This window comes from Canis aureus, chromosome 8 (genome assembly GCF_053574225.1).
Source record: "Canis aureus isolate CA01 chromosome 8, VMU_Caureus_v.1.0, whole genome shotgun sequence".
In the NCBI taxonomy this organism is placed as follows: Eukaryota; Metazoa; Chordata; class Mammalia; order Carnivora; family Canidae; genus Canis; species Canis aureus.
This window is the reverse complement of record NC_135618.1, coordinates 41267196-41282020: the sequence shown is the minus strand read 5'-3', so window position 1 is coordinate 41282020 and position 14825 is coordinate 41267196. Positions and strand designations below refer to the sequence as shown.

The 14825-nt window shown below is 55.8% G+C and overlaps 1 protein-coding gene across 2 annotated transcripts in view; it reads left to right on the top strand.

Annotated features, from left to right (window-relative positions):
- The window catches only part of PPL (periplakin), a 45431-nt gene that overhangs the window by 17206 nt on the left and 13400 nt on the right, over positions 1–14825 (top strand). For both annotated transcript variants that reach the window (XM_077906488.1, XM_077906487.1), the window contains exons 2-9: positions 4458–4557; positions 9568–9722; positions 10401–10521; positions 11017–11142; positions 11240–11278; positions 12491–12652; positions 12749–12856; positions 14086–14181. In XM_077906488.1, coding sequence (XP_077762614.1) covers positions 4458–4557; positions 9568–9722; positions 10401–10521; positions 11017–11142; positions 11240–11278; positions 12491–12652; positions 12749–12856; positions 14086–14181 — 907 coding nt within the window. The remainder of the gene's footprint in view (positions 1–4457; positions 4558–9567; positions 9723–10400; positions 10522–11016; positions 11143–11239; positions 11279–12490; positions 12653–12748; positions 12857–14085; positions 14182–14825) is intronic.

Genomic DNA, 14825 nt, shown 5'->3' with positions numbered 1-14825 from the left:
ACATCCCCCCACGCCCATCAGTGCTCACTTGCCAGTCCTACCCCCAGGCCCTCGCAACTAGGAATCTGCTTCCCGCTTCTATGGATTGGCCTATTCTAGACATTTCCTGTAAGTGGAATCATATAGGATCCCCGGGTGGCACAGCAGTTTAGCGCCGCCTTCAGCCCAGGGCCTGATCTTTGAGACCTGGGATGGAGTCCCACGTCGGGCTCCCTGCATGGAGCCTGCTTCTCCCTCTGCCTGTGTCTCTGCCTCTCTCTCTCTGTGTGTCTTTCATGAGTAAATAAATAAAATCTGAAAAAAAAAAAAAAGTGGAATCATACTATACGTGACCTGTTGTGCCCCACATCTCTCACTCGGCATAATGGTTTTGTAGTTCACCCCCACTACATCAAGTACAGCTGCTTCATTCCTTTCTTTCTTTCTTTTTTTTTTTTTTAAGATTTATTTATTTATTCATTCAGAGAGAGCGAGAGAGAGGCAGAGACACAGGCAGAGGGAGAAGCAGGCTCCATGCAGAAAGCCCGATGTGGGACTCGATCCCGGGTCTCCAGGATCACACCCCAGGCTGCAGGCGGCACTAAACCACTGCGCCACCAGGGCTGCCCTCTTTTTCTTTTTCTTTTTTTCTTTTTTGCTTCATTCCTTTCTTCGCCGAGTGACGTTCCATTGCGTGGATATTCCACATTTTGTTTATCCATTCATCGGCTGATGAAAGTTTGTGTTGTTTCCACTTTTTGGCTATTGTAAATAGTGCTGTTAGGAACCTCTGTGTTTCGTTCAAAGTTTTGTGTGGACCTATGTTTTCGTTTCTCTTGGGTAGGTACTTAGGAGTGGAGTTACTGGGTCATGTGGCAACCCTATGTTTACTTTTTTTTTTTTTTTTTTAAGATTTTATTTATTTATTCAGAGACACAGGCAGAGGGAGAAGCAGGCTCCATGGAGGGAGCCTGATGTGGGACTCGATGCCGGGACTCCAGGATTACGCCCTGGGCCGAAGGCAGGCTCTAAATCGCTGAGCCACCCAGGGATCCCCTGTATTTACCTTTTCGAGGAGCTTCCAGACTGGTTTCCAAAGCAGCTGCACGGTTTTTACAGTTCCCACCAGCTAGCTAGGAGTGAAGGTTCTGATTTCTCCATAGCCTTGTCACCAAATCGTTATGGCCTGTCTTTTTGATTATCACCATCCTAGTGGGTGAGACGTGGCATCCCATTGTGGTCTAGAGCACTTGGCAGTCCATGCCTAGGATGTGCTGGGAGCCCTGCAGGATCGTCAACATGGGGTTGTTAGTGGCATGGACTTGAGGGCCTACCTCGGTTGGAATTCTGGCTCTAACATTTAATTGTTGTGTGACTTTGGGCAAGTTACTGAAGCTCTCTGGTCCTCGATTTCCACATCTGTAAAGTGGGGGCAATAGCATGATTACCCACTGGGCCGACACCTACCTCACAGGCTTGTAATGAAGATTAAGAAATGAGTGGAAAGGTTGGCATGTGGAAAGTAAATACAAGCTCATACTATTCTGGTGATGGTGCTTGTTGCTGTATGTTTGCTTGTGATTTTTCCAGCACCCCTGTGAGCAGCTGTGAGCCTAGTATTTGATGAAGTGGCCTCTAGAACAAGACTGCGTGAGCAGAGTCCTGGCACCCCATCCACACGGTGTATGACACAGGGTGAACACCATGACATCTCTGAGCCCTGGTTTCCTATAAATTATCTGTTAAGGGGCACACAGACCTCCCCCAGGGCTTAGGAAGAGGATGCTTCTATGGCAGGGCCTATAAACATATCTGATGTCTGATGAAGCATGTGCAGGAAACGTCAATATTTCCATGATACCTCGGTGGTCATCCTTGTCAACAAATGGAGAAACTGAGGCACCTCGAGGCTAAGGTGCTTGCCTGAGATGGTCCAAGCAGGAAATGGCTCAGCTGGACTTGGAACCCATGTGTCTCTGGCCAGAAGAGTTCTCTCTCACGGAACCCTCCTTTGTTCTCTGCCAGGAGCTCCAGGTTCCCGGACTGGCTGTCTCCCCTGCTCCTTGGTCCCCTTTCTGGTGCTGGCCTTTGGCTGGAATAATGGGCCAGCCAAGGTGGGGACCAGAAGACGCTTTCCTCACTGCTCCAGCCAGTGAAGGGGGGCTGGTTTGGGCCCCGCATCATAGGGTGGGCCTGGGCTGAGCCGGGGGCCCCCACCTCAGCTACACTGCAGGCTCCCGATGATGCTCCAGCAGTCATGGGTTAAATATCTGGTTTGAGACTCGCCGCATCTGCGTGCAGCAGGCCAGGCTGAGCGGCAGTGGTTTGGTGGAGGGGAGGGGCCGGGAAGGAAGCGCTCCCATTCTCCATGTGGTCTGACCTGCCGGGGGTGGGGGGAGTGGGGGGTGGGGGCCGTGGGCTGTGGGCGCAGTCCATGCCTTGGCAGCCCAGCCTTCACGCTTCCTTCCTCGGATCCTCCACACACAATCCCTTCCTCTGAGCCTTCCCTGCGTCTCTCCAGCTTTCTGCACTGCAGGACTGCTCAGAGCCTCTACTGGCTCATGGACTTCTCGAGGGTCCAGGTGTTCCGAGCTGCCTTGACCGGCAAAGCCTTCATTCTGGGAGTGACTTACAGGACTGGGGTTCCTGGGACCCCACTTTGGGAAAAGCTGTCTCCTTGACTGACTGGGCAGAGAGTATAGTTTGGGTCTTGTTCCTTTCCCCCGCCCCCACCCCCCACCCCCCCAGCTTCTGCACAGCCAGGCCTGGCACAGAGCAGGCTCTCAGGGTTTGAGATGTGGATGGCCAGACTCACGGGTTCTGTTTGCCGTGCTGTTTCTGCCCCCAGCTCCCCCCACCCCCATACCAGCAGGACCTGCTGTGCTGGACCTCAAACTCTGCAGGGTATCAGGGTCCCCTTGGAGAACCTGTAATAACAACAGCAATACCTTTTTTTTTTTTTTTAAGATTTTATTTATTTATTCATGAGAGAGAGAGAGGCAGAGGGAGAAGCAGGCTCCCTGCAGGGAGCCCAATGTAGGACTCCATCCCAGGACCCCGGGATCATGTCTTGGGCCGAAGGTAGACACTCAACCGCTGGGCCACCCAGGCGCCCCGTCAACAGCAATCCTAATACGGCTTCCTGGGCCCGGCTCTGGAGATGCGGATTCAGAGGGTCTGGGTTAGTGCCTGGGAATCTGAATGTTTTGTGCCACAGTAGGTGCATCCCAGGCCTTGATTTGAGGAATTTCACTCTGAAGAAGTGGCGGCCCCCCTCTGCCTGAGGGTCAAGAGCTCTGCCCTGGCCCACCCCAATGGACAGGCCCAGGACCCGCCTTTTTTGTGGCCTCTCCTCACTGAAGCCTTCTGCCCATGAACCCCAAACTCTTTCTCATTCTTCAGGGCCTAGCCACCACCACCTCCTGCAGGGAGCATTCAGTGACCAGTCCCAACCCCTCCCAGCCAGGCAGGAGGCTCCCCTGGGCATCCCCTCGCCACCATGCCTGTCTCCATCTGTGACTATTTCTGTAAATGCTCATTTCCTCCCCATCTAGGGGATGACCTGTCGGTGGGTGAGGCTTTCTCTGTGTGCCGTGCTGGGCCTGGCATATAGTAGGTGCTTAATGAGTGTAGGTAGAATAAAACTTCTTTTTTTTTTTAATTTTTATTTATTTATGATAGTCACAGAGAGAGAGAGAGACGGGCAGAGACACAGGCAGAGGGAGAAGCAGGCTCCATGCAGGGAGCCCGACATGGGATTCGATCCTGGGTCTAAGGCAGGCGCCAAACTGCTGCGCCACCCAGGGATCCCTTTTTTTTTTTTTCTTTAATTTTTATTTATTTATGATAGTCACAGAGAGAGAGAGAGGCAGAGACACAGACAGAGGGAGAAGCAGGCTCCATGCACCGGGAGCCTGATGTGGGATTCGATCTTGGGTCTCCAAGATCGCGCCCTGGGCCAAAGGCAGGCGCCAAACCGCTGCGCCACCCAGGGATCCCTAGAATAAAACTTCTGAGTGCTTGGCTGCTCGGGCTCTGCCTTGGAGTCAGTACAGAAAGGTTTTCAATGGAGTTTGGGGAATTAAGTGCCAATCTTGACCATTACTGGCCGGCTGGGTGACATTGGCCAAGTTGCACTCCCTCTCTGGTCTTTGTTTCTTCCTCTGTTGAAAGACAGCAACAACAGAGGTAGGGCTGGACACCCCTCAGCATGACCCTGTGAATACGCTAAAACCCACTGAATTATAGGCTTTAAAATGGTGAACTTGATGGTATGTGTATTATAGCCCAATAAAACATATGGAAAAAAAAAAAAAAACCTCAGTAAAGGCACTGCAAGCTGCCTCGTTTCTGCGGCTTTGGTGGTGTCGCCCAGGGTTGGGGCAGGCGATGGGGTGGGCAGCCAGGCCCCCCTCTGAGGCTGCTGGGGTCTCGGCCACCCCGCTGGCTCTGGCCCACCCCCTGTCTTCTGCCCGCAGCATCTCTAACAAGGAGCTGTCGGAGCTGATCGAGCAGCTGCAGAAGAATGCCGACCAGGTGGAGAAGAACATCGTGGACACGGAGGCCAAGATGCAGAGCGTGAGTGTCCCCCCCACCCCCCACCTCTGCACCCAGTGGTTCTTCCCCGGGAGGGGTTGGATTCTGTTCCTGGGGAACATGTGGCCGCATCTGGAGACGTTTGTGGCCGTCGCAGTGGGGGTTGTGGGGTGGATGGGCATCTGGTGGGTGCTGGCGATGCTGACCAACCCCCACAGGGCCTAGGACACCCCCACCCCCAGAGTGGTCCAGCCCCAAATGTCAGCAGCGTGTAGCTGGGGAGACGGCGTTACTGCTGATAGTGTCAGCCCCCCACCCCGGGGGCTAAGCTCCTGCAGCTTATGGAGCCCCGTCTGGAGGAGAACCTTGGTCTCAGGAACCAGGTCCTGCTTAGCACCCCGGCTTTGCCACTTACTGTGTGACCTTGGGCAGGTCACCTTACCTATCTATGCATGTGATTCCCTCCAACAAGGTAAAAGTGATCATTCCCATCGGCTGGGCCACTGTAAAGATTCAGTGAGATCATTCAGGTGTATCGAAGGGCTCGGTATTATCATCGATGTCCTCGCCCTTGCACTTCCCCTGCCGTTCAGACGCATGTGCCCCAACTCTTTTCAGAGAAGAGAGAGGAAGGAGCTGGGCAAATCATGTATCTCCTTTTCCTCTTCTTTTTTTTTTTTTAAGATTTTATTTATTTATTCATGAGAGACACACAGAGAGCAAGAGGCAGAGACACAGGCAGGGAGAAGCAGGCTCCAGGCAGGGAGCCCGACGTGAGACTCGATCCCGGGTCTCCAGGATCAGGCCCTAAACCACTGAGCCACCCGGGCTGCCCTCGCTTTCCTCTTCTGTGACAAGCAGCTCAGAGCCGCAGGGTCTCCTGAGGAGTCTCTACAATGAGGGATGCTGAGCTCCACTCACACCTGTGAGCTGCCAGGATGGTCATCCCTTTGAACCCTCCCCAGGCCAGTGCGGTTGAGCTTAAACCCATTTTGTAGCTGGAGACACTGAGGTTCAGGGAGAGCGAGGTGACTCATCAGTGGCAGAACCAGCCCCCGAAGCATCCCGGAGGTGGGGTTGCCAGATTCAGCAAATAAGAAGACAGGATATCCTGTTAAATTTGACTTTCAGAACACACATAATTTTGTCTCCTAGAGGGATAGCCCATGTAGTGTTTGGGATATACTTATGCCATGAATTATCCTGAAATTTGAGCGTGACTGGATGGTCTCTATTTCATCTGCATCCCTGCCCAGGAGGTGACCGCGAGGCAGGTCCAGAGGAGTGGGGGACAGAAGGGGGACAGGTCGTGAAGGGAGCTCAAGGCCTGGCCCAGCCATGGCTGCCCACCCCCCCTGACCACACAGGTGTCCACCCACCCGAGGAGGGATGGGCAAGGGGGTGGCACAGCCGGGAGTGAGAAAGGAGGTGTGGGGAAGTGGGCAGGAAAGGTGGGTGGACCCCTCTGTTCCGGCCAGGGGCCCTCCCCCAGCTCCTTTCCAGCCCTCCCCTGGCTCCTGCCACCATCACCTGCCCGGTGCCCCGCTGCCCCGCTGCCCGCTCAGTCCAGGGCCCAGCTCCTCCGCACAGTCCTCGCTCCCCTCCTCTCATGGCGTCGTGCAATTTTCTTTCCTAAGTGAAAACAGCTTTTTGGGTGTGTCCGTTCTTGTCCTAATAAAAGTAATATGGGTTTGTTGCAAATATTTCAGAGCTGATAAACAAGTATAACAAAAGCAAGTTGGAATCGTGTGATTCCACCGCCAGAGAGATTGCTCAGCTATTAACATCTCGGCATATCTGTTTGACCCTTCTCTGGGCACACGTGTATGCGTGCGTGTGTGTGTGTGTGTGTGTGTGTGTGTGTGACTGGGGTCTAGGGCTCTCATTTTTATTTGCTTAGAGTAGTGACTCACAGTAACAAGGATGTACTTGGGGAATAATTTTAAACTGTTTTTTAAATTTAGATGAACCAACCTGAAAATAGAAACTGTGCTTTGACGACCATATGGACTCCTCTTTTACTTTCTTTTTCTTTCCTCCCACCCTTTATCTTCTCAGAAGATGTCTCTATTCATTACCCAAAAGTTCTCTTGAGTTTTCCTGTTTTCTTAACATTCAAGTGAGATTCACATAACATAACATTCACCACTTACAGCGTGCAAGTCAGTGGCCTGTACTACATTCGCAGTGCGGGGCACCCACCACCTCCTTCTAGATCCAAGGCATTTCTGTTCCCCCAAAGGGAACCTCGTACCCACCCCCCCTCCCCGTTGCCCCCTGTTCTGCTTTCTGTGTCTATGGATTTAGTTCTGCATATTTCATACAAACAGAATTATACAATATATAACCTTCTTTGTCTACCCAGATTTTAAAATATTTTATTTATTTATTTGATGGAGAGAGAGGACAAGTGGGGGGAGCAGCAGGTGGAGGGAGAAGGAGAAGCAGGCTCCTTGCTGAGGGATCCCTGGGATCATCACTTGAGCCAAAGGCAGATGCTTAACCGACTGAGTCACCCAAGCACCCTTCTATCCAAATTTTTTTATTAATTTTTATTAGTTTTTAAAGATTTTATTTATTCATGAGAGATACACAAAGAGAGTCAGAGGCAGAGGGAGAAGCATTCTCCTTGCGGGGAGCCAAGTGTGTTACTCGATCCCAGGACCTTGGGATCATGACCTGAGCCCAAGGCAGATGCTCAACTGCTGAGCCACGCAGACGTCCCCCTCAATCCAAATTTTTTTAATCTTATTTATTTATTCATGAGAGACACAGACTGAAAGAGACAGGCAGAGACACAGGCAGAGGGAGAAGCAGGCTCCCCGCAGGGAGCCCCATGTAGGACCCGATCCCAGATCCCGGCTTCAGACCCGAGCTGAAGGCAGGCACCCAACCACTGAGTCACTCAGGCGTCCCCCAAATTTTTGAACATGCAGAAAAGTTGAAGGAATTTCACAGAGAATATCCATATCCCTACCCGCCCGATTCCACAAGTAACATCTGTTGGATTAGCTTTATCACTCATCCACCCACCAGCGTGTGTGTAATTATTAGATACATCAGCCCCTAAGCGTTATATTTACTCATAAAACCTTTTACTTGAGGTGTAAATTCTGTAAAGTATATAGAAAGTGGCCACATTTAGGGGCATCTGGGTGGCTCAGACTTTGGCTCGGGTGGTGATCCCGAGGTCCTGGGATCGAGTCCCATGCCAGGATCCCCATGGAGAGCCTGCTTCTCCCTCTGCCTGTGTCTCTGCCTCTCTCTGTGTGTCTCTCATGAATAGATAAATAAAACATTAAAAAAAAAAAAAGAAAGCGTCCACATTTGAAGGGCCTTTGCGTCCATAGTTACCCACGTAACCGCTGCTCAGGTCAAGCCAGAGAGCATTTCCCAGAAAGCTGGCCCGTGACCTTCCGATCGATACTCCCCAGAGGTACCGCCGTGCCGACCTCTCGCCATCCATCGAGTTGCCCCTGTGAGCTCTTGAACACCTACGTGGCGTCCCTCGGCTCGATGTTCTCTTTCTGGTTTTGGCTAGCGGGTTTCGAGAGGGCTTGCGTTCCCACACAGCGTTTGCGTGAATGAGGTAATGATTACTTTGCTTCCCCTCCTGCAGAATTAGTCTCTGACACTGTAACTGCCCGAGAGCTGCAGATCAGCTGGAAATGATGGAGTGGCTGATGTTCCATCCAGGCCAAGAACCCTGAGGCTTTATTGTATTTTTTTTTCTTCCACTGGCCAGCCCCACCCCGGGGTGGAGAGAGCGCCCAGCCCCACTCCGGGCCTCCCCTCCAAGCCTCTCGGGGCGCCAGGCCCCACCTGCCCCCCAGCCTCCCTGGAGCTGGCCGGGGAACGGATGGGCTGAGCGCCTTCTCTTCTCCCAACAGAGGGGTCTGGTCCTTATTCTGGATCAGGAAGCACATCACCTCATTCGCTTCTTTTTGCTTTTTTTTTTTTTTTTTTTTTTAAGATTTTATTTATTTATTTATGAGAGACACACAGAGACAGAGGCCAAGACACAGGCAGAGGGAGAAGCAGGCTCCTATGGGGAGCCCGAGGTGGGTCTCGATCCCAGGACCCCGGGATCCCCCCTGGGCCGAAGGCAGATGCTCAACTGCTGAGCTCCCCAGGTGCCCCTTCTTTTTGCTTTTGCAGCAGGTTTATTAGGTGTATCTGACGTATAAGACTCTTGCTGCCCTGCTTGCCCTTTCGTTGTCTTTCCCTAAACAAGCAGAGGGGGATCCCTGGGTGGCTCAGCAGTTTAGCGCCTGCCATTGGCCCAGGATGTGATCCTGGGGACCCGGGATCGAGTCCCACATGGGGCTCCCTGCATGGAGCCTGCGTCTCCCTCTGCCTGTGTCTCTGCCTCTCTCTCTCTCTCTCTCTCTGTCTCCCATGAATGAACAAGCAGAGACCCTGTCCCTTCAGCAACACAGACCGTGCCTCCCAAATATCCACCCGCTCTGTCTACTCTCACCATTTCTGCAGCTGCCGCCCCCAACCAGCCACCGTGAGCTCCCACCCGGCCTTGTCACACCACTGGCCGCCCTCCTGGCTGTGCTCTTGCCTTGTTAGAGCCCTGAGGCATTGCCGTTAAGGATAGATGGGGCCTCGTTGCTTTGCACGTCTCCCACCTCCCTCCCCAGCCTGCCTTCCTGCCCCAGGACCTTTGCACAGACTGTTTCCTCTGCCTACAACACTCTTTCCTTTCATCCTTGGTTCTTAGCTTATGTCACCGCCTCCGAGGAGGCTCACTCATCCCCGGATATAAAGCAGGTCCTGCTGTTGCACCTCCGGTGTGTTTCCTCAATAAACACCGACTTGTATGGACTTGTATTTACCTCCGTGAGGTTTCTGTGTTTATCTGACCGGGCTGGGCGGAGCCTTGCCTGTTCATTCAGAGCCCCCACAAGTGGGTACGTGGGCTGTTTGTTGAAGAAAGGGGGGCCCGGGGAGCCCCTTGCTGGCCCTCTCCCCCCGCCCCTCCCACCCCGACAGTGCCCACCGGGTCCCCATCCACTGTCCCCCTTCCTGTCTTGACTCTCTCAGGACCTGGCCCGGCTGCAGGAGGGCCGACAGCCCGAGCACCGGGACGTGACCCTGCAGAAGGTGTCGGACTCAGAGAAGCTGCTGTATGTGCTAGAGGCGGACGCAGCCATTGCCAAGCACATGAAGCATCCCCAAGGAGACATGATTGCCGAGGAGTAGGTCCCCCCGCGCCAGGCCCCTGGGACAGGGCAGGAAGGCTGTAGGCCGCTCAGTGTTCCGGAGCCCAACGCGGGGTTCACCAAGGGGCATGTGCCCAACGGTGTGGTTATCCTCCCTCCTCAGGGAGACTGAGGCTCAGCACTGACGTCCTCTGTTCTGGTCCCAGTGTGACCACAGCTCCCTGACCAGCACGCTGTCCCGCCTCCCAGCTCCTGAGCACGCTCTCCCGCTCCCAGCTTCCCGTGTTCACCGCACCCCCCTCAGCTCAGCTGTGGATAAACTGGCACCCAAAATGCCTCCCAGCTCCTTCTGCACTCCCCACCCTGGCAAGGGCAAGGGCCTCTCTGCGCCATCCCTGTCCTGGCCCAGGCCACCCCTGTGGTTCCTGCTCCATGGTGGGCTCCGGGGAGCAGTGGACCTGCTTGTTTCTTCCAGAACCTTCTATGGTTCTGGGCACACAGTAGGCCCTGGGAATACATTGATAGGAGAAGAAAGGGCGAGGGAGGATGTCAGTGATTGGATGACAAGGCCTGGGTCGCCGTGTCCTTCCAGGCCACTGAGCAGAAAGCCCCGGGGCCAGGGTCTGGGGTGGGAGGCCCCTCCCGGGGGAAGGGGGTGGGCAGTGGGGCTGCCAACCAGCCCTGCCAACCAGGATGGCCACTCTCCCCACTCAGCATCCGTCAGCTGAAGGAGCGCGTGATCAGCCTCCGGGGGAAACACAAGCAGATCTACAACCTGGTGGTGAAGGAGGTGGACCCGCAGGTCAACTGGGCAGTGCTGGTGGATGAGAAGCTGGTACGGCCCAGGCTGCAGCTGTGGGCAGGGGGTACCCCGCCATCCAACGGCTTCCACGGTCCCGCCTCACAGAGGGTCACACTCCTGATGGTGCCCGACGTCGGCACCAGTGAGAAGAGCACGGCTCAGAGGTGTAGCGCCTGGCCCAGTGTCCCTCAGCCGAAGTGGTGGAGACTGGGCACCTCCGGGAATGCTCTCCAGCTCTGGTTGTCGGGGCCCAGGCAGGCTAGCCCGTCTCCGGGTTGTGTGTCCCCCGACCAGGCCTCTGTTTCCCCATCTGTGAAATGGAAATGACAACCGTGGGGGCCTCTGAGGTTACAGTGAGATTCAGTGAGATGACACGTGTAGGGCACGGTGGCAAAGGTGACAGTCTCCCCCCCACCCCGCCTCTCTCCCGGGGCCCCTTGGCTCCCTCCTTGGTTCTTGGGGTGGCTGGGCTGCGAGTTCGGGGCCCTCGCCCACCCTCTGTCATGGTCTCTCCGCCCGCCCTCCCAGGACAAGCTGAGCGGCCAGGGCTTTGGGACGGACCTGCCGCTGGTGGATCACCAGGTGGAGCAGCACAATATCTTCCACAACGAGGTCAAGGCCATCGGGCCGCACCTGGCCAAGGACGGCGGCAAGGTGCGTGCGGTGGTGGCCTGGGCCTGGGCCTGGGCCCCGGGGAGGAGGGGTCACGCCTGCGGCCTCCCTGTGACCCGCAGCCCGGCTCTATCCGCAGGAGAACAGCGAACTCCAGGCCAAGTACCAGAAACTGCTGGTGAGAACTCGGCCCCCGGGGAATGGGAGGGGAGAGGGTGGGATGTGGGGGGATTGGGGGACAGGAAGCGTGTGCAGTAAACATTTCTAACAGAATGAAAGGGGTTTGCATGTGAAGGAGATTGTACCCTGAGCCCCCACCTGAGAGGTGCTGTGGTTTGCTCGTGGAAAAAACCCTAACAGGTCCCCTGGATACAGCCCATCCTACAGTCCACTTATTTCCTCACTAGGCACCATCTGTGTGCCAAGTATGATGCCCTGCACTTTATAAGCAAAAGTTTTCGATTTCCCTTTTTTTTTCTTTAAAGATTTTACCTATTCATTCATGATAGACACAGAGAGAGAGAGGCAGGGACACAGGCAGAGGGAGAAGCAGGCTCTACGCAGGGAGCCCAATGCGGGACTCGATCCCAGCACCCTGGGATCATGTCCTGAGCCCCTGAGCCGAAGGCAGCCGCTCCACCGCTGAGCGGCCCAGCGGCCCAGGAACGGGTTCCTTGTAAGAGTGCGCGCGGTGATGCGTAAACGCTTCCTGCCACAGCTGGTTCAGACGCCTCGGGGGACGGGACGCAGGGCTCCGGAGCCAGGCGCTTCCATCCCTTGGTGGGGAGACCTCGAGGGAGCCACTTGCCCCTCAGACCCTCGGTTTCCTGATCAGTGTGATGGAGCCCTTGGAGTCCTTGTCGCCCGGGCTGGGCTCGGCTGCAGTGGGAGGAGGGCCCCGCGGGGTCCTGGTCCATGCAGGCCTCAGCTGCCCTCCCGCCCCCCCACCCCAGCTCCTCCCTGCCCCGCACCCTGCACCCCTCCCGCGGGAGGTGGTAGCATTTGCTCCTGCGCCCCGGCCTCTGCACGTGATGGAGATGGAAGTGGAAGCTGTGGCTGCTCACACATACCGAGCACCGTGGGACAGCCTCGGTGCCCCGTGAGATCGCCGCTGCTGTCACCCCCACTTTGTGCCTGGGGAAACGCACGTCTCCACAGAAGAGTTCCGTGCTCAGAGCCCGGAGCGAAGCCCGGCACTTAGGGCACTGGGGACGGCGAATGAATGAATGAATGAATGAATGAATGCACTTTGGACGGTCAGGTGACTCGTCCGGGGGGTCTGGCGGGAAGTGTGGAGCTGGGCCTGCCCTCGCGGCCAGAGGCCCAGGGGAGGGGTGCACGGAGGCTTCAGCCCGCCCCCCCACCCCCACCCCCACCCCCACCCCCACAGGCGGCGTCGCAGGCCCGGCAGCAGCACCTGAGCTCGCTGCAGGATTACATGCAGCGCTGCACCAACGAGCTGTACTGGCTGGACCAGCAGGCCAAGGGCCGCGTGCAGTATGACTGGAGCGACCGCAACCTCGACTACCCCAGCCGCCGGCGCCAGTACGAGGTGGGCCTGGGGGGCCTCAGGGCGCGGGGCGGGGGGCGGGGGCCCGGGCCGCCTGCTGGGCACTGAGCACCCCCCATCCCCGCGGCCCCCATGCAGAATTTCATCAACCGGAACCTTGAGGCCAAAGAGGAGAGAATTAACAAGCTGCACAGTGAGGGTGACCAGCTGCTGGCCGCCGAGCACCCCGGGAGGAACTCCATTGAGGTGCGTGTGCCCTGGGGGGGCGCCTCCTCCAGGGGGGCCTCAGGGCGGCCTCTGCTGTGGGCCGCCTGGACCCAGGCAGCCAGCCCCCGCGGGGGGGGGGGGGGGTCCTGCATCCTGCATCTGTATGCCTGTCCCTCATGCTGTCTTCCCTTCCTCCGTCTGACCCCATCTCCTCTCACGATCCCATCCTTTGCCACGTCCTGCCATCGCCCCTGGACCTCTGAGCCCAGGCGGTACCAGTAGTTTCCCGGGGCTGGTGTCACAAACGACCACAGCCTCGGTGGCCTGAGACAGCAGGAACGTCCTCTCTCACAGCCCGAAGGCCAGGGGTTCGAAATCACGGTGTTGGCAGGCTTGTTCCCTCCCCAGGTTCTAGGACACGCTCGTTCCTTGCTTCTGGGGGTTGGCTGCCGGCAGTCCGTGGTGGCGTTCCTTGGCCTGGGGCTGCGTCCCTCGTATCTCTGCCTCTGTCTTCACGTAGCCTCCTCCCCTGTGTGGCTCTGTGTGTCACCTCCTTTTCTTAGGAGGACACCAGTCAGCAGACCTCAGAGCCCACCCTAAATCCAGGATGATTTCACCTTGAGATCCTTATTCAGTTACAGCTGCAAAGACCCTATTTCCAAATAAAGTCACATTCTGCGTTCTGGGTGGACATGGATTTGGGGAGGGGAGGGATACCATCCAACCCTCTACAGTGCCTTTGTGAACATTTTATTTTATTATTTATTTATTTATTTTAAAGATTTTATTTATTTATTCATGAGAAGCAGAGAGAGAGAGGCAGAGACACAGGCAGAGGGAGAAGCAGGCTCCATGCAGGGAGCCCGATGTGGGACTGGATCCCGGGACTCCAGGGTCACGCCCCAAGCCAAAGGCAGATGCTCAACCACTGAGCCCCCAGGCATCCCTGTGAACATTTTCTTTTTCTTTTTTTTTTTTTTTTCCTGTGAACATTTTCAAAAGCACTACTTTGTCTGGGGAGATGCAGCCCCTACTTGTCCCTTGTGCAGTGCACAACCCAAGTACCCGTACATGGCATCCCTGCTTGGCTCCTCACCGTGTCTCCTCCCATGCCCAGAAGGAAGCTGGCTGCCTCGGTGGGAGCCACAATCAGGGAGATGCCAGGTGCCCCGTCCCCCACCATTCAGGTCCAGAATCCTGCCATTCATCCCTTGGCATCCCAGGCACCTGCCACACAGTAACCTGCCCCCACCCCCTTCTCTGGGCAGGCGCACATGGAGGCCGTGCACGCAGATTGGAAGGAGTACCTGAACCTCCTCATCTGTGAGGAGAGTCACCTGAAGTACATGGAGGACTACCACCAGGTACCCGCAGCCCCAGAGCATGACTGGGAGCGCTCGGTGCCCGCCCGCCTGCCTCGTGGCCTCGGCACCGAGCCTCCAGGAGCCTCACGGGGCTGCCTTCCCAAGCCTGCCCGTGCCCTTGCTTTTGAGGGCGTACGTGGCTGTGCCCCCGAGCTTGCCAGGCCCAGAGAATCGGACTCACCTGTGGGGCCCAGGAAGGAGCGTGGGGTTTTCCTTTTGGTAAAATACATGTAATAGGAAATTTGCCATTTTTGCTGTTTTTAAGTACACAATCCTCTGTCATTTACGACGTTCATGGTGTCATGCAGCCTTCACCTTGGGAAGGTTTATAGGACTTTTCTGTCCCCCCACACACAGGAGTTCTGTGCCCATGAAACGGTCACTCCCTTCTCTGTCCCTCCCCCAGCCCCTGGTGGCCTCTAACCTATCTTTCTGTCTCTGTGAATATTTTCCTACTCTACGTTTTGTGGAGTGGACTCGTGTGTTATGTGGCCTTTGGTGTCTGGCTTCTTTCACGTGACCCTGATCTGTTTGAGCTTCATCGATGTCATGGCATGAATCAGAACTTCATTCCCTTTTATGGCTGAATCACATGCCATTGTGTGGACAGACCAAATTGTCTTTCTCTCCATTCTTCGCTGGTG